Source organism: Giraffa tippelskirchi, chromosome 1 (assembly GCF_054371585.1).
Source record: "Giraffa tippelskirchi isolate mGirTip1 chromosome 1, T2T-mGirTip1v1.2.pri, whole genome shotgun sequence".
Taxonomy (NCBI): Eukaryota; Metazoa; Chordata; class Mammalia; order Artiodactyla; family Giraffidae; genus Giraffa; species Giraffa tippelskirchi.
This window is the reverse complement of record NC_137275.1, coordinates 93,813,632-93,836,101: the sequence shown is the minus strand read 5'-3', so window position 1 is coordinate 93,836,101 and position 22,470 is coordinate 93,813,632. Positions and strand designations below refer to the sequence as shown.

Sequence of the window (22,470 nt, the reverse complement as noted above, 5' to 3'; positions counted from 1 at the left end):
GTGTGTGTGTGTGTGTGTGTGTGTGTGTGTGTGTGTGTGTGTGTGTGTGTGTGTGTGTGTGTGTGTGTGTGTGTGTGTGTGTGTGTGTGTGTGTGTGTGTGTGTACGTGCGTGTTGGGGATAGGTAAGTGTGTGTGTGTGTGTGTGTGTGTGTGTGTGTGTACGTGCGTGTTGGGGTTAGGTAAAACAAGTAGAGCAAATTGTTGATAGTAATTGAAGCTGCTGAAGCTAAGCAAAAGAAAAAGAACACTGCATAATAAAAGGGATTCTCTCAGTTTTCAGTAGAGCTATAAAGGAGGGGAGAAAAATGATTATATGGATTAGTAACAGTGTATAATAGAAAACCCCAAACAGACCCAAGTTTAGGATAAGAATTTAGAATTTAAATTTAACAATTTAGGATATTATATAAGGGTGGAATATTTAATCAATGAGAAAGAACAGATTATTTAATATCAGTGAAATTAGAACTATTTTGGAGAGGGAATGAGATTTATATTTATATACCAAAATAAAACCTTAAAAGATGCAAAAGTAAAGTCACCAAAGAACTAAAAAAATACACAGAGGGAATTTTTCCCTAAACTTAAGGTTGAAAAGACTTTTAAAGGATACAAAGGTAAAAACAAAAGAAATTATAATATGACTATATAAACATTTCTCTAATGTATTAAAAAAAAAAACTTTAAAATTGAAAACAAATGTGAAGTGGGGGGAAAAAAACTATAATACAAATTAGACAAAAAAAAGTTAATGTACTTATTACAGACAGCTTTTACAAACCAGAAGGACCTGAACAGAATAATGGTAAAATAATTTGAACAAGGATTTCAGTACAGAAACACAAATAACTAATAATTATGAAAACAGTAAAATATTTTTGCTTATAAAAAAATAATTCTTGGCATACTGAGAAGTGGGCAGTCATAGACACTTTTGCTAGGAATATAAATTGGTTCATTATTTCTTCATATCTGAGCACCAAAAACTACTGTCTGCTAGACATCTCCACTTGGATGCCTATTGGGCATTTTAAATTAATATGGCCAACTTTGATTCCCATTCCCAGAACTATTCCTCTGTCTTCCATCTAAATAAATACACTACCCTCTATCCAGCTGTCCTGCCAAAAACCTAACAGTTATCCTTGATGCTTCCTTTCTCTCACCTACCACATCCAATGCATCAGTAAGTCAAAAGATATCCCCTATCCATCCACTTTTCACTACCTCTGCCAATACCACCTTAGAACAAAGCATAATCATCTATTTCCAGGATGATGCAAAGCTTCCATCTGTCTCCCTGTTTCCATTTTTATCTTTACAAATACTCCTATACCTAATCTGTTCTTCACTTAGTAGCCAAATGATTCTGTAAATACATAAACCAGATTTCATTCCATTCCATAAAATCTCCTATGTCTCTCCTTTGCACTTGGTGTAAAACTCAAGTTTCTGACTATGGTCTTTCCCAAACTCTCTGATTTCATTACTGTTATTCTTCCCTTTGCCAGCTGAGCTATAGCCACACTGGGACTTCAGTTCTGAAACACACTCAAGTTGCTTCTGCCTTACGTTTCTGTATATGTTTCCTCGGCCCGAAATTCTCTACCCCCATATTTATCCTTGTCTGCCTTTTCCTGTCATTCAAATATTAGCTAAACATAACTTCTACAATGAGGGCTTTCCTGTTTACTCTATATACCCAAGCCCTGCAATTTCTTCAACTCATCTTGTTTCACAGCATTTGTAATTGTTTGAAATCAGCTTGTTAATTTATGGATTTACTTATTGTCCTATCGGTCCTGCCTTCCCACCAAGTTTCTTGAGAGAGGGAACTCTGTTTTGTTCACTTGGCTTCCTCCTGTAGCCTCAGTGCCTAGAGTAGGGCTGTCACAGAGTAGAAACTCAGTTTTTACTGAATGAATAAGCAGAGAGAAATTCTAAAGTCTGGTATTAGAGGCTGTGATTGACTAATTTTACCTGAAGAAATTTCATCTAAGGAAATAATGAGACAAATGCACAAAGGTTTGTGCACACTTGTACATGTTGATTTTGATGCTCAGTTATGCCCAATAGCAGTAGGGTGGGCAATTGTAAAACATTACGCAGCTATTAGATGAAAGGTTCCCTCTCACACTGTTCAAGGATCTTAAAAAAATGTAAAATGATGCTCATATTTATCAACTTGTATGTGTAAATAAGTCATTTAGATGCCCAGCTCCTTTACTGGCTTTCTCCTGTAGATGCAAATAGCAAAAAACCTGGAAGGACAAACTACAAGTGTTACTGTTTACATCCTGATGGTGGCAATACCGGCTGATATTTATTTTCTTCTTTTCTGCTTATCTGCATTTTCCTCCAACTGATCATGCACCTCTTTTTAATTAAAAAAAAAAAAAAAAGCCATACAGTATCTGTATCTGTTTTTTTTTTACATATTCACTAAAATATATTTTTTTAAAGATTTAAAAAATTTTTTTGGCTGTGGTGGGTCTTTGCTGTTGCACACGGGCTTTCTGTAGTTGTGGTAAGCGGGGTCTACTCTCCAGTTGTGGTACAAGGGCTTCTCACTGCGGTGGCTTCTCCTGTTTTGGAGCACAGGCTCTCAGCACCCAGGTTCAGTAGTTGTAGCGTAGGAGCTTAGTTGCTCCTTGGCATATGGGATCTTCCTGGACAAGGGATTGAACTGGTGTGCCTTGCATTGCAAGGCAGATTCTTAACCACTGAACCACCAGGGAAGTCCTAAAATGTTTTTCTACTTTTTCTTTTAAAATTAATTTATTTTTTAATTTTTAGGGGTTTTTTTTTTTGGCCACACTACATAGCTTGTGGGATCTTACTTTCCCAATCAGTGACTGAACCTGAGCCCAGGGCAGTGAAAGCACCAACTCTTAAACACTAGACTGTGAGGGAATTCCCTTCTTTTTAAAACATCAACTTTTTCTGTTTGTCAACTCTGAAAAACTAATTTTAAGTTTTTTGCTTCCTCAAAGGGCAAGTACTGGGGTTTCCCACTACTTAGTAAAGGTCATCTCAAATAAATGAATATCAAGAAAGCCCTTAAGATTTCAGGGCCCTCCCACTGGGTTATACTAAATGCAATATTTAGAGTCATTTCAATTTTACTCCTGTGGCTCAGCTGGTAAAGAATCCATCTGCAATGTGGGAGACCTGGGTTTGATCCCTGGGTTTGGAAGATCCCTAGAGAAGGGAAAGGCTACCCACTCCAGTATTCTGGCCTGGAGAATTTCATGGAATGTATAGACCATGGGGTTGCAAAGAGTCAGACATGACTGAGCAACTTTCACTTTTCAATTTTACTACAGAAAGCTATTTAAAGTAAAATATTCCTATTCTAAATAGGACTTGAAAAATAAGTGGCTTCTTTTAAAATTAGCTTGTTAATGTTAGTATTAGATTAAAATCTATAATTTTTTTTAAAAGTAGACAGATAGGAATTTAAATGCACATCCTAGCTATGTGCTTATTAAATCATTATTGCTCACTTATCCTGAAATAGTGGAGTTCCATCCGGACCAATACAGCCCTAAAGGAAACCTAACAAAACGGAAGGCAGGGAAACCGGAACTAACCAACCGTGCTTCTCCAGTGCCTTTCCCAGTTTCCTTCTTCCTTCAGTGCTGTAATTCTAAAATTAAATTCCAGGAAGAAATGTTTTCCTTTTGTTCTCTAATTTTCATCAGTTCACCATAAGATGAAATCTCTGTAAAGTTAGTCTACTAAGAGCAGTTTTTTATTATAAGTAGAATGCTTTTGTCATTTAAAACTGTTTCCGTTTATTCTACTTTTTCTCAACAAGTATAAATGTAAAATACTTACTGTCCTTTTAATAAATTGCTATGGTATTTAAGAGGTAACTCCATGAAAGGTCAAGTCAAAAATAATGAACAAATGCATTAATGAGCACTTGTTGAGGCTTTTACCAATTTTAGTTATATGTCACAGATACTTCTTCAAGTTAAACGCTGAAACCAAAATCCCAAACTATATTTATACCATGTCAGTTTTTGAGAAAGCCAGCTTAGTAATACAAAATTTAAAATAACATTTAATTTCCTGATCATAAAATGAATATCTGCACATTACAGAGACTCGAAAAATAAAAGTACAAGGCAGAAAAGAAAAATCAGTTTTATCTTCTGTGTATACACACACACATAAACACACACACACAAACTGGAATCAAAGTCTGTGTATGTTTAATCTAGGATTACCTACATTAGCACCTATGATCCATTTGAATCACCAGGGACTTGTCAGAATTGCTAACTTTCACAATTTTTATATAACTGTATATGACTAAATACATACTTGAGCATACTGCTGGAATCCAGAATACATTGGGCTACTGGGTGGTCCTCCAGAATTAAGTGGTGCTGTGGCATTCTGATACCCAGGCTGAAGAGTCGGATAACCATACCCAAATGGCTTAGGCATTTTTGAAGGCTGAGGAGCAGCTGGAGCTGGCGCTGGAGCAGGGTCAGGAGCGGGGTCAGGAGCAGGACTACTTGCTGATGAGGAAAGCACGTCTAACAAAGGGAAAATCATGGTGTTCACTGAAAAACAGCACTCCACAAAGACACCTGGGTGAGCCACAACTTTTGGCACTTTCCTTTCTTTTATTAAAACTTTTTATTATGAGAAATTGTGAATGTATACAAAAATGGAACAAAATGATAAACCCATATATCCATTACTTAGCTTTAAATATTTTGCTAATCTTGTTTCACATGTTCCTATTCCATCTTTATTTTTTTAACAAATATATTACAGGAAAACTCCATCTTGTACCATTTCAATGACAGATACTGCAGTTGATATTCCTAACAGATAACATATTAAATGTATATAATAAATACAATATAGCATATATTATAAGTATATATTTATGTATATGAAAATGCAGTTATTTTTTCCCTTTATTCTTTCAGCAGATATGGGGCTAAGAAGCAGAACACAAAGCGAAACAATAAAAAGAGTGTCAATTACTCTCTTCTCCAACTTGCCTTTTTATCTGACCTTGACATTTACTTCAAAAAAAAACAAAAAAAGGCCCATGGAAGAAGTGGCCTATTTCCACAGTCCCCTGGAAGTCTGCTTTATTTTCAGAGGCAAAACTGTGAAACTATTAAAGACAGTGTCTAGAATAGTATCCAGCTCCCAGAACAATGTCTGGTATATAGTAGAGGCCAAATAAAATTTAATGAATGAATGCTTTTCCTTCATTTCAACTTAAAACAGAAACTAAAACTTGATGAAAACTGTAGGAGGAAAAAAACTGTAGAAAACTTAATTATCATATACAAGAATAACATCAACAAAAGAAAGCCTATTACTCTACTACACAAAACCATTATTAACATTTTGTTATACTGTTAGTCTTATTTTTAAAGTTAAATCTAAAATATATGTGTCTTTTACACTGCTATATTTAAAAGGACCTACTGAACAGCACATGGAACTCTGTTTAATGTTATGTGACAGCCTGGACAAGAGGGGAGTTAGGAGGAGAATGGGTACATGTATATGTATGTCTGAGTCCCTTCCCTGTTTACCTGAAACTATCACAACATTGTTAATCAGCTATACTCCAAAAACTAAATAAAAAGTTTTTTTAAAAAATAAAATATATGTATTTTAATCTATTTTTCATATAAAATTATATTCTTCACTAGCAATCAGATTCTGCAAAAAAATTCTTAAAACTATTTGACTTTAATAAATTTATTTTTTCAAAGTTTATTGAGGAATCCCATCCTTCTATCAACTCTATTAGCTCTCATTTTTGAAGAGATCTTCCTGGACATTCTTAAAAGGACAAAAGCATCAATGTCATGTCATTTCTTTAGATTTCCTGCTTGTCTCTCCTGACAGTGATGGGAATAGAAGCATTAACAGAAAGGTCTCTTAACATAGCAAGAGTCATCAGCTTAAGAAATGAAGAACTGGAGTCCTAAATATGAGGGTCCAAAGCTCTTCCCCTTATTTAGGAAAGGGACAATATTTCGTACATCTCTACAGTCCCTAAGATCTATCTAGTATCTGACATAGAGACTTACTTCACTTAATCTTACTCTGACAAATTCTCATCTTTCCTTAATTTTGGTGTAGTATAAATAGCTAGAAAACTTGCCCAGGATCATTCACTAACTATCAAGGCATAGTCCATAACAAGATTAAGATCTGTTGATTAAATGAATACAGACAAACACAGCAAGGTCCAACTCCAAGGCCACCATCTTTTAACTCCACTACATTGGATATTTTACTTCGGGTTAACTTGATGCTCATGAAATACTATAGTTATAGTTTTCATCTTTTAGTGAATGAAGTGACTCTTGTAGAATATTCTGATAATGAGGATTGCTTTTGGAATGGTCCACAACTTCTCACTCATACACACACACACAGATCCACAGATCCCTAGGGGAAAGAATCCTTAACCACAAAAGACTGAGTAGCTCATTTAAATATTCTTCAAATATTAAAAGGGAACTCTATATTAAGCTGAGAAGACTGAAGTTTTCTACTGATTCATATGACAGTGATAGCAAGACAGGGTGTGAAGTCCAGCACATTCCAATTTCAGTTAAGCTTCATCCTGGATAATTACCAATGTGATAAGAAAGAGAAGAGCATAAAAAGTTGTTTTGTTAGTCCTAAAGTTTGGAATCATTAAAAAGAAAGGCAGAAGGTCAGGTGTGGTTGTCAGGCTGTGGGTGTTAGAAGACAGACAAATAAGGAAAATAACAGTACAAGATGCTAGAATGAAACAACTATCCATTATAGAAGTCAAATTTGTAGATTTTTTAAGACTATCCACCACTCCTGCTCCTACATGATGATCAAAGTTATTTTCAGATATGGTTAGAAGTAATGCCTCCAAAATCTACCCCCAAACTGGTTAATCTATTTACCGGTGGAGGCAGGCAGGAGCCATAGGAGGAGTAAAGTGTCAAAGACTATTAATACTCAGAGGCTAGTTGGAAGAAATTCAAGGACCTAAGCATGAGAACAGAAATATAAATTTAAGGAGTTATTAGCATAAAAAAGAAGAGAAAGATGAGAAAGATTATTCAGTATTAAGTCTTCTAGAAAGAGGAAAAGGATAAAGAGCATGGTAACAAAAATCAAATACTAAATTTCCTTAGGCCTCCCATAGACAGCATCCATAGTCGTTACATGACAATTACACCATAAAATTAAGGCTGAAAATAACAGGAAAATGTTTCCTTTCTCTGTTAAAAATATAGCCTGCTAATTATGTACAGTAAGTGTTCATGTTTGAAAGTAATTGATGGTCAGTAACTTTTCAAATAAACTTCAACTATGCACAAAACAAATTACCTGGATAGCTGCCTCCTTCTAGAGCATCATAACTGTTGGGCATTGGAGAAGCACTGCTTGTCGTAGAAGAGCTGTCAACACCTAAAAGGAGAATCAAAATATCTGCTAAGTTTAAAATGACCATGTATCTTAAAGCAGCCTTGGGCAATTTTGAAAAAAGATGTTTTTCTGATCTAGGAAAATTCCTGATCCTAAAAACATGAGATGGCTAATGTTTAATGAAATTTTAAAAACCATATATAAATTTCTGATAAGAACAGGGGATGAAAGTGGGAAGAATACGGAGCTGATGAGTAGAATAAAATTTAATCAGACACAATGAAGGTATCCTAAAGATATATAACTTTAGAAGTAGTAAAACACACGTATCAATTTAGAATGATAGAAATGTTAATATAATCACACCTCAAAGACAGGCTCTACCAAATCGCAAGCTATTAAATACCTCTTATCAATATCAGGCTATTTTAAGATAATTAAATTTTAATGACTTTTATAACTCAGCATAGCTGTATGAAACCCACATAAGAGGAATCTCTGGCTTAGGTTGCCACCTAGCATGTTACTAAGCTTTTCTATGTCTTGGCTTATTCATCTGCTCAATAAAGATTAAATAATATCTGCTATTTTAATAAGATAACAAAAATAAGTGGTATTCTATTAAATATGTGTTAGACTATAAAAACTTTTATTACTGTGTTCATTTCAAAACTTGTAAGATTAATTGGAATGTCCAGTGGCAATTTATGATAAAACTTAGTAATGTCACACAGATAGTAGAATACAATATAAATCCTCTCATTTATTCACTCAACAAATACTTTATTGAAAGCCTATAGTTAACATAGGTAGATACACAAAAGTATATACTACTGAATAAAACTGAAAATGCATACAGCCCCTCTCTTGTGTTGGCTTTTTTCACCAGAAGACAAAATTCTGAGTTACAGAGATGATCCCTAGCTCTTAATACCAATATTGTAACTGGGGTTAAAACTATATTTTAGGTTAATTTTCAATTGTGATATAAAAAGAATAGGTATGCACAATATCTTTCATTGAATAATTTAGGTTAACTACAAGAATTCAGTGTACTGACTCAGGGCATAATAGCTAAAATTCTTTGTGTAGGAACATTTTGTTATTAGTAAATAACATGATTTAGAGGCAAAAGATTATAGTTACATTAGACTCTGCCACTTAAGTGCTACACAAGTATGGGTAAGTGACAATCATCAATAATACTCTCTCCTGGAAAACAAGAACAATTTTTTAAATGCCCTATGTGTGCTTTTTAATGTTCTTGTGATGCTTAAATGAGGCAGTGGATATTAAGCAACTTACAAACCATGAGGGCTCTAAAATAAATAACAGGCAAAAGACATTAACACAAAGTGCTTTCTTGGTGGTAAAGAGAAAATTGTTGCATATTTTTGTCATTCCTCTTAATTAAGAGTGAGATGTATGCGCTCTTCCTTTTTGTTCCTTTTATTTGTGAATTTACATCTAAAGAAGCATGCTGAATTTACATCTAAAGAAGCAAGCTTCAAAAGTCTTGAAGTAATAGGATTAAAAAACAATATACCAAAACCCAAATATTCACCAGGAGATGAATGGATAAACAAAATGGATTAAATGTAGTATATCTATACAATGGGTATTATTCAGCAATAAGAAGGAATTAAGTACTGACACAGGCTACAATATGAATGACCCTTGAAAACATGTTAAGTGAAAGAAGACAGACACAAAAGGTCACATGTATGATTTATATGAAATACCCACAATAGGTAAATCTACAGAGGTAGAAAGTAGATTGGTGGTTGCCAAGGGCTGAGAGGAGGAGGATATGAAAAAATGAAGACTGAAGTTAGATCCCTTTCTTACACCTTATGCTAAAATTAATTATCATGGACCTAACTGCTAAAACTCTTAAAATATGGGAGTTAATCTCCACGACTTTGGATTAAGCAATAGTAGATTTTTAGATATGACATCAAAGGCAGAAGCAACAAAAGAAAGAAAATAGATATAATGGACTTCATCAAGTTAAAAACTTGTGTTCCAAAGATATTATCAAGAAAGTTAAGAGATAACCCCAGAATGAGAGAATATCAAATCATATATCTAATTAATAAAGGTCTAATATCCAAACTTGGGCTTCCCTGGTAGCTCAGCTGGTAAAGAAAGAATCCTCCTGCAACGCAGGAGACCCCAGTTCAATTCCTGGGTCAGGAAGATCCCCTGGAAAAGGGATAGGCTACCCATTCCAGTATTCTTGGGCTTCCCTGGTGGCTCAGACGGTAAAGAATCCACCGTGCAATGCAGGAGACCTGGCTTTGATCCCTGGATTGGGAGGATCCCCTGGAGAAGGAAACTGCTATCCACTCCAGTATCCTGGCCTGGAGAATTCCATGGACAGAGGAACAAAGCAGGCTACAGACCATGGGGTCGCAGAGTCAGACACAACTGAGTGACTTTCACTAATATCCAAAATATTTACAGAACTCTTATGACTCAACAATAAAAAGACAAATAATCAAATTAAAATGAGCAAAGGATCTAAACAGATATTTATTACAAAAAAAAGATAAACAAATGGCCAATAAGCACAAGAAAAGATGCTCAACATTATTAATTAAGAGAAATGCCAATCAAAACTACAATAAGGTATCACCTCACACTGATTAGACTGGCCATCATCAAAAACTCTACCAATAAGAAATGCTGCAGAGGGTGTGGAGAAGAGAACCTTCATTCACTGTTGATGGGAATATAAACTGGTACAACCACTATGGACACCAGTATGGAGGTTCCTTAAAAAAGTACTAACAAAGCTATCATATGATCCAGCAATCCTACTGCTGGGGGTATATACCCAGACAAAAACAAAAACTCTAATTTGAAAAGATATATGCACCCCAATGTTCATAGCAGTACTATTTACAACAGCCAAGACATGAAAACAACCCAAGTGCCCATCAACAGACAACTGGCTCAAGGAGGTGTGATATATAAATATATGTAACAGAGCACTATGCAGCCATTAAAACCAGAATGAAATATCACCATTTGCAACAACATGGATGGACCTAGAGAAAATTGTAGTTAGTGAAGTCAGACAGACAAAGACAAACACTGTATGATATCACTTATACAGAGAATCTAAAAAATAATACAAATGAATTTATATACAAAACACAAACAGACTCACAGACATAGAAAACAAACTTATGGCAGCTAAAGGAAAAGTGGGGCTGGGACAAATTCCTGCACTTTGCAAGCTGTGCTGTAATCATACACTGTACTGGCTGAGTAATCACAGTATGCTGCCCTACGAGTACACAGAGGCAGCTATGCTACTATATTGATATTTGGAACCATGATACCAAGTAAAATACTGCTTTCTGCATCCAAACTAGTTTTAGCTCAATGAGAAGCTCTGGTACTTGCTGCCACTCTTAAACTTTAGGTCCAGTCTGCCTCAGTCACTTCACACTACAGCTACTGATAACAAATATTCTGAGATCAAATGGATGTGACACTCAGGGAACATTTTTTCTCATTCTTTTACTGGCTCTATGTCACAGGTTGAGAGAAGACAAGAAGCTGGAAAAGAGCGGGAGCTGAGTCAAAAGTAAGAAGGTCAAGTAAATAGCTCAGAATCTGTGAAGCTGGGGGAAAACAAACCATGGTACACTAAAGCCTTCTAAAAAAGACTTTAAGCCATTCTCTCTCCTCGGGTCAATAAAGTCAAATGCACTTATTAATATTTTTCAACTTGAAATTAATGAGGCAATTTAAAATTGCATTTCCTCATAACATGTATAAAACACGGAAAAAGTATAAGCCAATTCCACCTCTACCACTTGGCAGTTGAGAGAAAATGCGTGGTGGTGGTTTAGTTGCTAAGTCATGTCCGGCTCCTGTGACCCCAGGGACACTAGCCTGCCAGGCTCTTCTGTCCATGGGATTCTCTAGGCAGCAATACTGGAGTGGGTTGCCATTTCCTTCTCCAGGGAATCTACTCAACCCAGGAATCGAACCCAAGTCTCCTGCATTGCAGGCAGATTCTTTACCAACTGAGCTATAAGGGAAGCCCGAGAGAAAATGGACAAGACTCCTAACATTTCGAGGTGATTTATTATTTGTAACAACAGATTTTATAACTACACAGGGCTAATGTTAAGATTAAAGAGCTATAACAGATATAAACTAAATAGTTACTAGCCAAAGACTGAGAAAACATTATTCATCTTTTCTCTTCCCTCTTCCTATCCTAAAACAGTGCTACAAGAGAGGAAAAGAAAGAACAAGACAAAACCTCCTGATTGATAAAGCCAAGCATTTATTCTCAAGCTTCGACCAAACTTAATATGCTTCCCTCCTCCAATTTTCTGCTACCTTAGTCTTATTTCTCACTAGCTTATTCCTTATTTCAAAAGCCTCTAGCACGAATCAATTTCTTCTGTTAATGAAAAATCAATTTGCATTTCTAAAATGCAAGTTTGGTTACGTTATCTTCCCATGTAATCTCCTTCAGTGACCTCTCACTACCTTCAAGATAAAACCCAAAAACTCCTTACTAGGAAATGTGAGGTTCTTAAGGATCTTATCCAACCTACTCACCTTCATTCCAAATCTTCTTGTCATTTCCCTCTGCAAACAATAGGTCCAAACTCGCTAAAGTTCCCCAAATATACTACTATCTCTCATGCTTCTTGTTTTGTTTCAAAAAAGTGTCTCTGCCTCTCCCGAGCTCGCTCACCTGCCCTCCAGAACCCTCCCAGTCATCTCCACCCTGCATCTGGTTTCAGATTCTCCTATATATTCCTATAAAGCACCATGATTAACACAGGACTTACTGTAATTTCATTCTATATTCCAAATCAGACTGTGAGCTTCTTGGGTTTTCAATCAAGCTCACATATGGAGCATTGTTAATCTGTTTATAAATTGGTTGTTCAGGACTCAAAACATTTTTCAGAGAAATAATAAAATAACTGGTTTTTATTATCCCAGTTCAGTCAATACCAAAATCAGATTGATTATATTCTTTGCAGTCAAAGATGGAGAAGCTCTATACAGTCAGCAAAAACAAGACCGGGAGCTGACTGTGGCTCAGATCATGAACTCCTTATTGCAAAATTCAGACTTAAATTGAAGAAAGTAGGGAAAACCACTAGACCTATTCAGGTGTGACCTAAATTAAATCCTTTATGATTATACAGTGGAAGTGACAAATAGATTCAAGGGATTAGATCTGATAGAAAGAGTCTCTGAAGAACTTTGGACAGAGGCTCGTGACATTGTACAGGAGGCAGCGATCAAGACCATCCCCAAGAAAAAGAAATGCAAAAAGGCAAAATGGTTGTCTGAGGAGGCCTTGCAAATAGCTGAGAAAAGAAGAGAAGCTAAAGGCAAAGGAGAAAAGGAAAGATATACCCATTTGAATGCAGAGTTCCAAAGAATAGCAAGGAGATAAGAAAAACCTTCCTCAGTGATCAATGCAAAGAAATAGAGGAAAACAACAGAATGGGAAAGACTAAAGATCTCTTCAAGAAAATTAGAGATACCAAGGGAACATTTCATGCAAAGATGGGTATAATAAAGGACACAAATGGTATCAATCTAACAGAAGGAGAAGATATTAAGAAGAGGTGGCAAGAATACAGAGTAACTATACAAAAAGATCTTCATGACCCAGATTACCATGATGGTGTGATCATCCACCCACCTAGAGTCAGACATCCCAGAATAAGAAGTCAAATGGTCCTTGGGAACCATTACTACAAACAAAGCTAGCGGAGGTGACTGAATTTCAGTTGAGCTATTTCAAATTCTAAAAGATGATGCTGTTAAGAGTGCTGCACTCAGTATGCCAGCAAATTTGGAAAACTTAGCAGTGGCCACAGGACTGGAAAAGGTCAGTTTTCATTTCAATCCCAAAGAAAGGCAATGCCAAAGAATGTTCAAACTACCGCACAATTTCACTCACTCATCTCACACACTAGCAAAGTAATACTCAAAATTCTCCAAGCCAGGCTTCAACAGTACATGAACTGAAAACTTCCAGACGTTCAAGCTAGATTTAGAAAAGGCAGAGGAACCAGAGATCAAATTGCCAACATCTGCTGGATCATCAAAAATGCAAGGGGTTCCAGAAAAACATCTATTTCTGCTTTATTGACTACACCAAAGCCTTTGACTGTGTGGATGACAACAAACTGTGGAATATTCTTCAAGAGATGGGAATACCAGACCACCCTACCTGGCTCCTGAGAAAGCTGTATTCAGGTCAGGAAGCAACAGTTAGAACTGGACATGGAACAACAGACTGGTTCCAAATCGGGAAAGAAGTCCGTCAAGGCTGTATATTGTCACCCTGCTTATTTAACTTATATGCAGAGAACATCATGCAAAATGCCAGGCTGGATGAAGCACAAGCTGGAATCAAGATTGCCAGGAGAAATATCAATTACCTCAGATATGTGGGTGACACCACCCTTATGGCAGAAAGCAAAGAAGAACTAAAGAGCCTCTTAATGAAAGTGAAAGAGGACAGTAAAAAAGTTGGCTTAAAACTCAACATTCAGAAAACTAATATCATGGCATCTGGTCCCATCACTTCATGGCAAATAGATAGGGAAACAATGGAAACAGTGACAGACTTTATTTTGGGGGGCTCCAAAATCACTGCAGATGGTGACTGCAGACACGAAATTAAAAGACGCTTGCTCCTTGGAAGAAAAGCTATGAGCAACCTAGACAACCTAGAAAGCAGACATTACTTTGCCAACAAAGATTCGTCTAGTCAAAGCTACAGTTTTTCCAGTGGATGTGAGTTGGACTATAAAGAAAACTGAGTGCTGAAGAATTGATGCTTTTGAGCTGTGGTATTGGAGAAGACTCTTGAGAGTCCCTTGGACTACAAGAAGAACAAACCAGTCAATCCTAAAGGAAATCAGTCCAGAATATTCATTGGAAGGATGGATGCTGAAGCTGAAACTCCAATACTTTGGCCACCTGATGTGAAGAACTGACTCCTTGGAGAAGACCCTGATGCTGGGAAAGGCTGAAGGCAAGAGTAGAAGGGGGCGACAGAGGATGAGGCGGTTGGATGGCACCACTGACTCGATGGACATGAGTTTGAGCAAGCTCCGGGAGTTGGTGATGGACAGGGAAGCCTGGCATGCTGCAGTCCATGGGGTTGCAAATAGTCAGACATGACTGTCAACTGAACTGACTGATTATCCCAGTTATTTCATAGGCATTTATAAAACTCATAATCCATATTATTGATTAAATACCATATATTTATGACAAGCTGGAAAAAATAAGCATTTGCAAATCTTTAGTATTTCAGTTAATTAGTTTTGGGGCTAGCCTGGATATCCAATTACCATCCTATAACTATTTCGACTTGAATGTGCCCTTTGAATTGTAACTCCGGACACTGGTACCAAATCTCCTTTTGCTATGGCTTTAATACTCTGCCCTCTCTCACTGTACGGAAAGTTGGAGTTTCCAGTGATAGCAATCATATACACAGACACTTGCAGGCTCAGTGTTCAGGTAACAGGTGCCACTTGCAAACAGATGACGATATTTTGTTTTCAGTGAATACCGAAGACCCTCAAACTAATATTGTTCTTAATGTCACTGATATCTTTTTACATCTTTCACAGGCCCAGTGCATGTGCTCAATTTCTAAAATTTTAAAAACATACTAAATATGTACTGAATTTAGCTGGAAGATATTTACTTTTTAAAATAATCAAATAGTAGTACATCAGTTAGAGAGAAAGATAGATTGGGGCTTACCTCAGTGGTAAAAGAGTCTGCCATCCAGTGCAAGAGAGATGGGTCCCATACCTGGTCTGGGAAGATCCCACATGCTGAAGAACAACTAAGCCACAACTCCTGAGCCCGTGCTCTAGGGCTCATGAGTAGCAACTACCGAGTCCTGTGCTGCAACTACTGAGCCCGTGATCCACAACAAGAGGAGCCACTGCAATAAGCCTGTGCACTGCAACTGGAGAGTAGCCCCCACTCTCTGCAACTAGAGAAAAAGCCTGTACAGCAATGAAGACCCAGCACAGCCAAAAATAAATAAGATTATAAAAAGACAAAGTCAGATTGAACCCTTTTAGGGATTTTCTTTGACAAGCGGTGTAAGGGTGGTGGAAGAAAAGGGAAGATGTGATCAAAGAAGAAAATCTTCCAATTATAAAAGTTCTAGGGACCAGGGAATCTAATGTATAGTATAATGATTATAGTTAGTAATACTGCATGATACACTTGAACTATTAAAAGGGGGGGGGCAATTTTCTTTGGAAGTTAGAAATAAGGCCAATACTGTCCTGTTCTTTATAAGAGTTGACTTAATCTGTTCTATGTCAAAATACAGCATTACCTTTCAAAATAACCAAGTCAACCAAAAACATATTCTCTCTGAGGTAGTGCCTGGCACTGAACAATTACTATTAGTCTGTGTGAAAGTGAAGTAAAAACTGACTAGCACCTTAAAACTCATTATGAACAAAAAAGTTTTTTCTTCTAACATTATTTACAAAATATAGCATCATGCTGTCACATTATAGGAGAGAACTTCCTCTTGTCCTCCGGCCTCTTCCCAACCTGAAAATTCCCTAGAGGAAAGGCGACTGGGCATACGGGGAGCAGGTGACAGTGTTAGACAATAGCGTCTTCCAGGGACTAGGGCTGGCACTAGTCTTTGGTTTTTTACTGCCCCCTTTCACTTTATCTCACTTCTCAATTTTATTTCACTGCTGATTACCTTTCACTCCCATTTTCAAGTTAGTACTCCTTACTATTACAGGTATGACAGGATTTGTCCACAAAAGGTCCACTCTAGCACTAACAACCGAAGGATAGAATATCTGCAACTGAATAAACTTAGTGAAGAATTTAAGATATAACTATTATGAGCAGCTTGTTATCTGCTTGCTTTAAATTTAAGTTTATTCTCTAACAATTCTGAACTTTCACAAGCTTCCAGCAAAACATAAGACTGTCCCCAGTACAAAATCCTATTTCAGTTTCCAAGTATGCAATTAACAAGGAAACTTGAAAAAGGAAGCTTTGTAGCATGTAATTTTAAAGATATAATTAGATGGTTAATGTAAAATCAGAATTGAAATAAAAATTTTCTTTTAAATCTGAAAACTTAAAAAAAAAAAAAAGGAAATGAAAGCTTTAAAGAAATATCCCTGTACTTGACTCCTGAATAGACACACTTTCAAGCAAACCGTAAGCTTTAATAAATGAAATGCTAAAATAAGTGGAGAGTTACTTTAACTGTAACTATAAAGAATATATATGGGCTTCCCTGGTGGCTCAGATAGTAAAGAATCTGCCTCTAATGCAAGGTTGGGAAGATCCCCTGGAGGAGGGCATGGCAACCCCTCCTGTATTCTTCCCTGGAGAATCCCATGGACAGAGGAGCCTGGTAGGCTACAGTCCATGGGGTCGCAAAGAGTTGGACATGACTGAGTGACTAAGCACACACAGCCCAGCATAAAGAATATTAATATTATGATTTCCAAACCTGCTAGTTGATATTTTACTACTGCTTAACAAATTTTTCCAAAATTGGAGCATAATTTCACATGAACTAAACATACAAGAATCTAATAATTACAGGAAAAAAAAACCACACCACTGAAATGCTTAGCAAATAGAGCACTCCAAATTCTCTATTTCAGAGAGCTACTTACATGTAACCTCCACACCAATTTGAGGCACTTTCTTTTACCATTTTACATATGGAAAAAATACTTTAACTGACCAGGACTTTTAAAAAATCATTTTAAAGCTAAATTTCCTTTCTGTTTTTTCTTTCCCCTCACTCAGAATGTCCCTTTAATTTGCAACCAACAAAAACAGGATTTTTATTTACAAATCATAACGAGATAACACCAGGATCCTAGGAAAAATGTCCATAGTACAGTCTTATTTTATTTTAGTGTGAATAGTGAAAGTCACCCAGTTGTATCCGACTCTTTGAGACCCCATGGATTACACAGTCCATGGAATTCTCCAGGCCAGAATACTGGAGTGGGTAGCCTTTCCATTCACCAGGGATCAAACCCAGGTCTCCTGCATCACAGGCGGATTCTTTACCAGCTGAGCCACAAGGGAAGCCCTTACTATTTTGCTGCATGATAAAAAGGCAAAGGAGGAAGACAATACTTAAGTAACACCACGGTGACCACTGCCATGTGCTCTTTAGTCCCCTCTACTTCAGGGCTTCATATTCTCACTAGGAGATGAAGACTATGCTGTTCACACCTCTCTGCAGACAGAGAGACCTAGTTTGAGGCAAATGCTTTGTTCAGATCTCAATCAACTCATCTGCAAAATGGAGCCAATTATCTCTGCATTGCAGGATTGTAGGGAAGAATAAAACTGAGATAAGAACATATTCTCAATGTTATTAATGACAACTAATTTTTAGAGAGATTTTAGTATTTGCCAGACAAAGCTCTTAACAGAGAACACCTTCAATCCTCAAAACAATCATGTGTAATTGTTACTATTATTCTCCACTGACAAGATGAGTAAATTGAGACTCAATGAGTTTAAGAAACTTATCTAAGGTCACAAAGCTAGTAAGTGACAAAATCAGGGTTTGAATCTAGAAGAAATGATACAAAACCCCACAGGTTTAGTTAAATAATGTAAGATGACAGGAGAAAAGCCATAAATGCTAAATCTTTTTGATTTTCTGATTTTTTTTCCATCTAAGAAAATAGGATTTTCAACCAATGCACCTAATTATTCAGCAGAACAAAAACAGGGGCAATTTAGACTGACAACATTACACAAAGTAACACATTTTTGAAGTGTGTAAAATTAGGATTATAAGAGTAAAAACTGAGACATATGTAGGATCTGAATAATACATGCATTAAATAATTACAATACCAGGGCCTGGGAGCAGTGGCCCATCAGCAGCAAGGGCCATCCATTACAGTATGATCTTGGTTCCTAAAATACCATTCTCCACTACAGGTACCAGGACTGAAGGAAATGGTCCATATCCCAGGTTGCAGCAGCCCAAACACAAGATGAGCTAGGAACATCTTAGTGAGGACTTAACAGACTTAAAATAAGTGCTTAAAGATTCATGGGAACATTTTTAAAAGACAGCTTGAAGGAGCTGCCGCTGGCCAGGTTTAGGACAAACTGCTATTAGAATAACTAATGACAGTAATGGATTATTACCCACTGAATAAAACAAGAATCCATGAGTCATTATAAACCCAAAGAAATCAAAAGGGAGAAGAGAAAGCTCTTCTTCACAGTGAAACCTGAACTCATAAACAAAGGAATGTTAGAACTAGAAAATCTCCAAAGAATGTTCAAACTAATGTAGGCTAGTTTAATAAAGAACAGGATATTTATAATAGTATCAAAGAACTTCCCCAAAAATTACTTATTAATTTCAAGGGAAAAGAGAAGACCTTTACAGTTGAGAAATCTGGCAGACACCATCTTAATCAAGTCATCAAAGTTAACATCATCAATATGGGAACAAATCAACATCATGTGCCTCTTGACAGGAGGCACTGAGAACACATTACTTCAGTGGTAATCTTCAAAAATGCGTGATTTCAATTTAATCAAAAGTGTCAAAGTCAAGAAAAATAAAGAAAGGTTAAGGGACTGTTGTAGGTTGAAGAAATCTAAATAAATAGCGACTAAATTCAACACATGACCCTGGACTGGATCCTAGGCCATGGAAACAGCTATAAAAGATCTTATTGAGACAACTGTTAAGATTTGACTACGAACTGTGTAACAGATATTAAGGTAACAGTGACTGATTTCCTGATAACTATATTATGCTTGTGTTATGTAAGACATTGTCCTTACAGTTAGGAAATACACGTTGAAATATTTAGAGGTGAAGGTTCATGGTATCTCCACCTTACATTCAAATGACACAGGAAAAAATGTATACAGAGAGGATGAGGCAAAAATGGTTTATCTTGGTAAAGTATATATGGTAGTTTCTTCCACTCTTCTGTAAGACTGAAATTATATAAAATAAAAAGCTACCAAAAATTCATAAAGATAAATGGGTATCTGGATTTTTAAGGGAAGAAAAAAATACCATCCTTTTGGAACCCTTTACTTTCACCCTGCCCCCACAAATCACGCATAAGGCTTTGAATGTTTAAAAAATGCAAAGGAAACAGAAAGCTCTATTTAAACAGACTGTTTACAGAGCAAATCCCTCCACTAGGTTATAAAGATAACAGAATCATGGTCATGTATAACTTGAAAGATCATCACTTATTGATTCAGTCTTAAAATACTAGAATTAACAGAGGAACTGAACTACTTAAAATTCAGCAGTTATGCTTATCAAAGGTAGAAAACGATATTAAACAGGCTGCAACACATTGCATGCACAATTTCTTCAACTAGTAAGATGTGAACTTCTACTTCATGAAGTAGGAAAACAACTACAAATTTGGGGTCTTCAAAATATATGACAAGATGGGCCACAAAGACAGACCTCAGAGAAACGCTCTCCAATTTTTGTATCAGTTTTATAAAACCCACATGATTCATTTTGATTATCCCACAGTAGCATGCAAAGCAGAAAATAAAACATTCCTAAAAGGGTGCTACAGCAATCATCAGCCAAAAGCATTAGTCAGGACTCATTCCTTAGCATGTGGCATGAGAGAAAATAAATTTCTGAAGAAGAAAGCACTTTATCATCATGAAAAATGCATTGTTACTTACAAAATGGTAAAGATGTCCAAAAGAGGAAACACAAAACAAGCAAAACAGCTCCAGTGACCCCCCCCACCTTCTATAACCCAAACCAATCTATTGAGCTAAATCTGCAAAGACATGTTGTTTTAAGGACGAGTAAGACTATGGACATAAAAAGAAAACTTGAGTAGGAAAAGTTCAAGAACTGGGGTAAAGCTAAAGCAGACCTGCTTCCTCATCCTCCTCCTCCTCTTCCTCATCATCGGAAGTTGATGACAAGGGAGTTGGTGCGGAGCTAGCTTGATTATTAACATATTCACCATACTGCATGCCTGTAAAGTGGAAAGCACAAACACAGAGTCAAACCAACAGGAAAGATGAGAAATAAAATTTTGATATTGCATCAAAAGTGAGAAAGAACTCTGACATTCCAAAGAACACCCCAGCATGCATATTAATATTAGCTAATTTATAATCACAACTGAAACTGTTAGAAATCTCTGCGAAGCAGTTTAGTAAAAGCAGCTTTAATATGAACTAGTTTAAGTGTAAAAAAAAAAAAAAGCACCATGTCTGACACCAATAATATTTAGGAAACTCCACTGATATTCTCTGAACATTTTACTGAGCTCTACACATGTTTACCTTCTTTGACCTTGGGGCCCTTGTGGTATACTTCCTTTGGGACCATGTATTCTTGGTGAGTAGTGATCATTTCTACTGAAATGAATTTATACAGCATACAACACACATACAAATACTTGGTACCTTCCTTCTGCTAATGCCACCCTGATGGTAACTCAGTTCTCATAACGGAAAAAGAATGACAGTTAAAGAAAAGAACTGTATCTAGCATAGTTCTCTGCTCAGAGTACAAGCTGAAAAGATTAAAAAAAAAAAGAAGACGGGTGCTTATTAACTGTGCCCCTACAAGTGAGACAATTAAAGTGATTTTTCAGAGATAGCAAATCATCTCAGCATCAGCCTACTGCCTACATGTGAGTCTGAATTAAGTGAAGGAGACTGGTCTGCAGTGTGAGATACAGCAAGAGAAGGCAGCCTATGGAAAAGGCACAACTGGTAACTGTAGAATACCTCCCTTTAAAACAAAAAAGTTGGCTGCATATTTTTATTATTTAATTATTCTAGCAAAATCAGGACAAAAAACTAAGATCCACAAAATTTTTAAGAGGGAAAAATTTTAAAACATATATATATATATATATATATATATATATATATACACACACTTAAAAATACATACTCTTCATAAATAAGAATAAACATCCTTACAAAGAAAAATCTTAGAGCTCAATTTGAAAAAGAAAAAAAAGAACCCAGCAAAATAATGTGGACTTTCAAGAACATTTCACAATATTGGAAGCACAATGAAGCCCTGCCTCACTAAAAAATCATGTGGTAGTGGTAGTCCTCTCATGCTCGTTTGTTTTTTTTTTTTCAGGAGACCTTCTTAATTAGCATGGAGAAACATAACTCATATGTATAATAAGAAAAAAATTTTAATGAAGTAAAGTCTGAACTTAGAAGAGAGCAAAGGTTAAACTGTATATGAGTAAAGCTTTGATCTTCATGACTAAAGACATCATTGATAAATCTGCTAGCTTTGCTGAAATATGTTTTAAATACAGATAAAATAGCAGTTATCACAAATTCACCTGAAAAAGTAAAAATCAGTGCGAAGTAAGTTCAGGCAACACAAAAAATAAACTTGATACCTTGAAAGACCAAATTCAGAGTGGAAAGTTCCTCTAATAAAAGCCTAGTTAAAATGAAAATTTGACTAATATTAGACTTTAGATTAAATACACTAAGTTTATATTTAGACACGCTAACAGTAAAAATATTTTATAGAAAAATTCTTCAATTTAAGGACTTCTTTAAAAATGAAATACTTTCTCAAAACACCAATTAGCACTGCACTTTAAAAAGTACATGTATGTGTATGTATATAATAAGAAACAAGAGAAAGAAGAAAACAAGAAATCTCCATCTACTGTGCTAAGCTAAGAGAGGCCAAAAAACAGGAAGAAAATCCATTCTTTTCATGACTGTGTAGACTGTTGATTTTGTATCTAATCAGAGGAGTCAAACCATAGGGCAAACCTATATGTGTTATAAGATAAATATTTTCCTCTTTTTCCAGATTTACTGAATAAAAACAGATTTCACATATTACTGGAAAAATATCCAATGCTTAATTGGAAGCAAAAAAAAAATTTTTATAGAGCAACTACTTAATGCACTGGAACAAACCTAAAAATAAGATGGAACAGAGTAATATTATTTATTATATCATTTTAGATCATTCAATGGTTATCAACATA

The 22,470-nt window shown here is 36.0% G+C and overlaps 1 protein-coding gene across 7 annotated transcripts in view; it reads right to left on the bottom strand.

Moving 5' to 3' along the window:
• The window catches only part of SEC24B (SEC24 homolog B, COPII component), a 78,865-nt gene that overhangs the window by 24,585 nt on the left and 31,810 nt on the right, over positions 1 to 22,470 (bottom strand). For 4 of the 7 annotated variants that reach the window (XM_081557353.1, XM_081557639.1, XM_081557457.1 and 1 more), the window contains exons 4-5: positions 7,370 to 7,450; positions 4,334 to 4,551 (exon numbers count right to left, since the gene is read on the bottom strand). In XM_081557353.1, the coding sequence (XP_081413479.1) occupies positions 4,334 to 4,551; positions 7,370 to 7,450 (299 nt within the window). Of the gene's footprint in view, positions 1 to 4,333; positions 4,552 to 7,369; positions 7,451 to 20,352; positions 20,458 to 22,470 lie in introns of all 7 variants that reach the window. The other 3 variants (XM_081557113.1, XM_081557208.1, XM_081557295.1) reach the window with 1 other exon arrangement.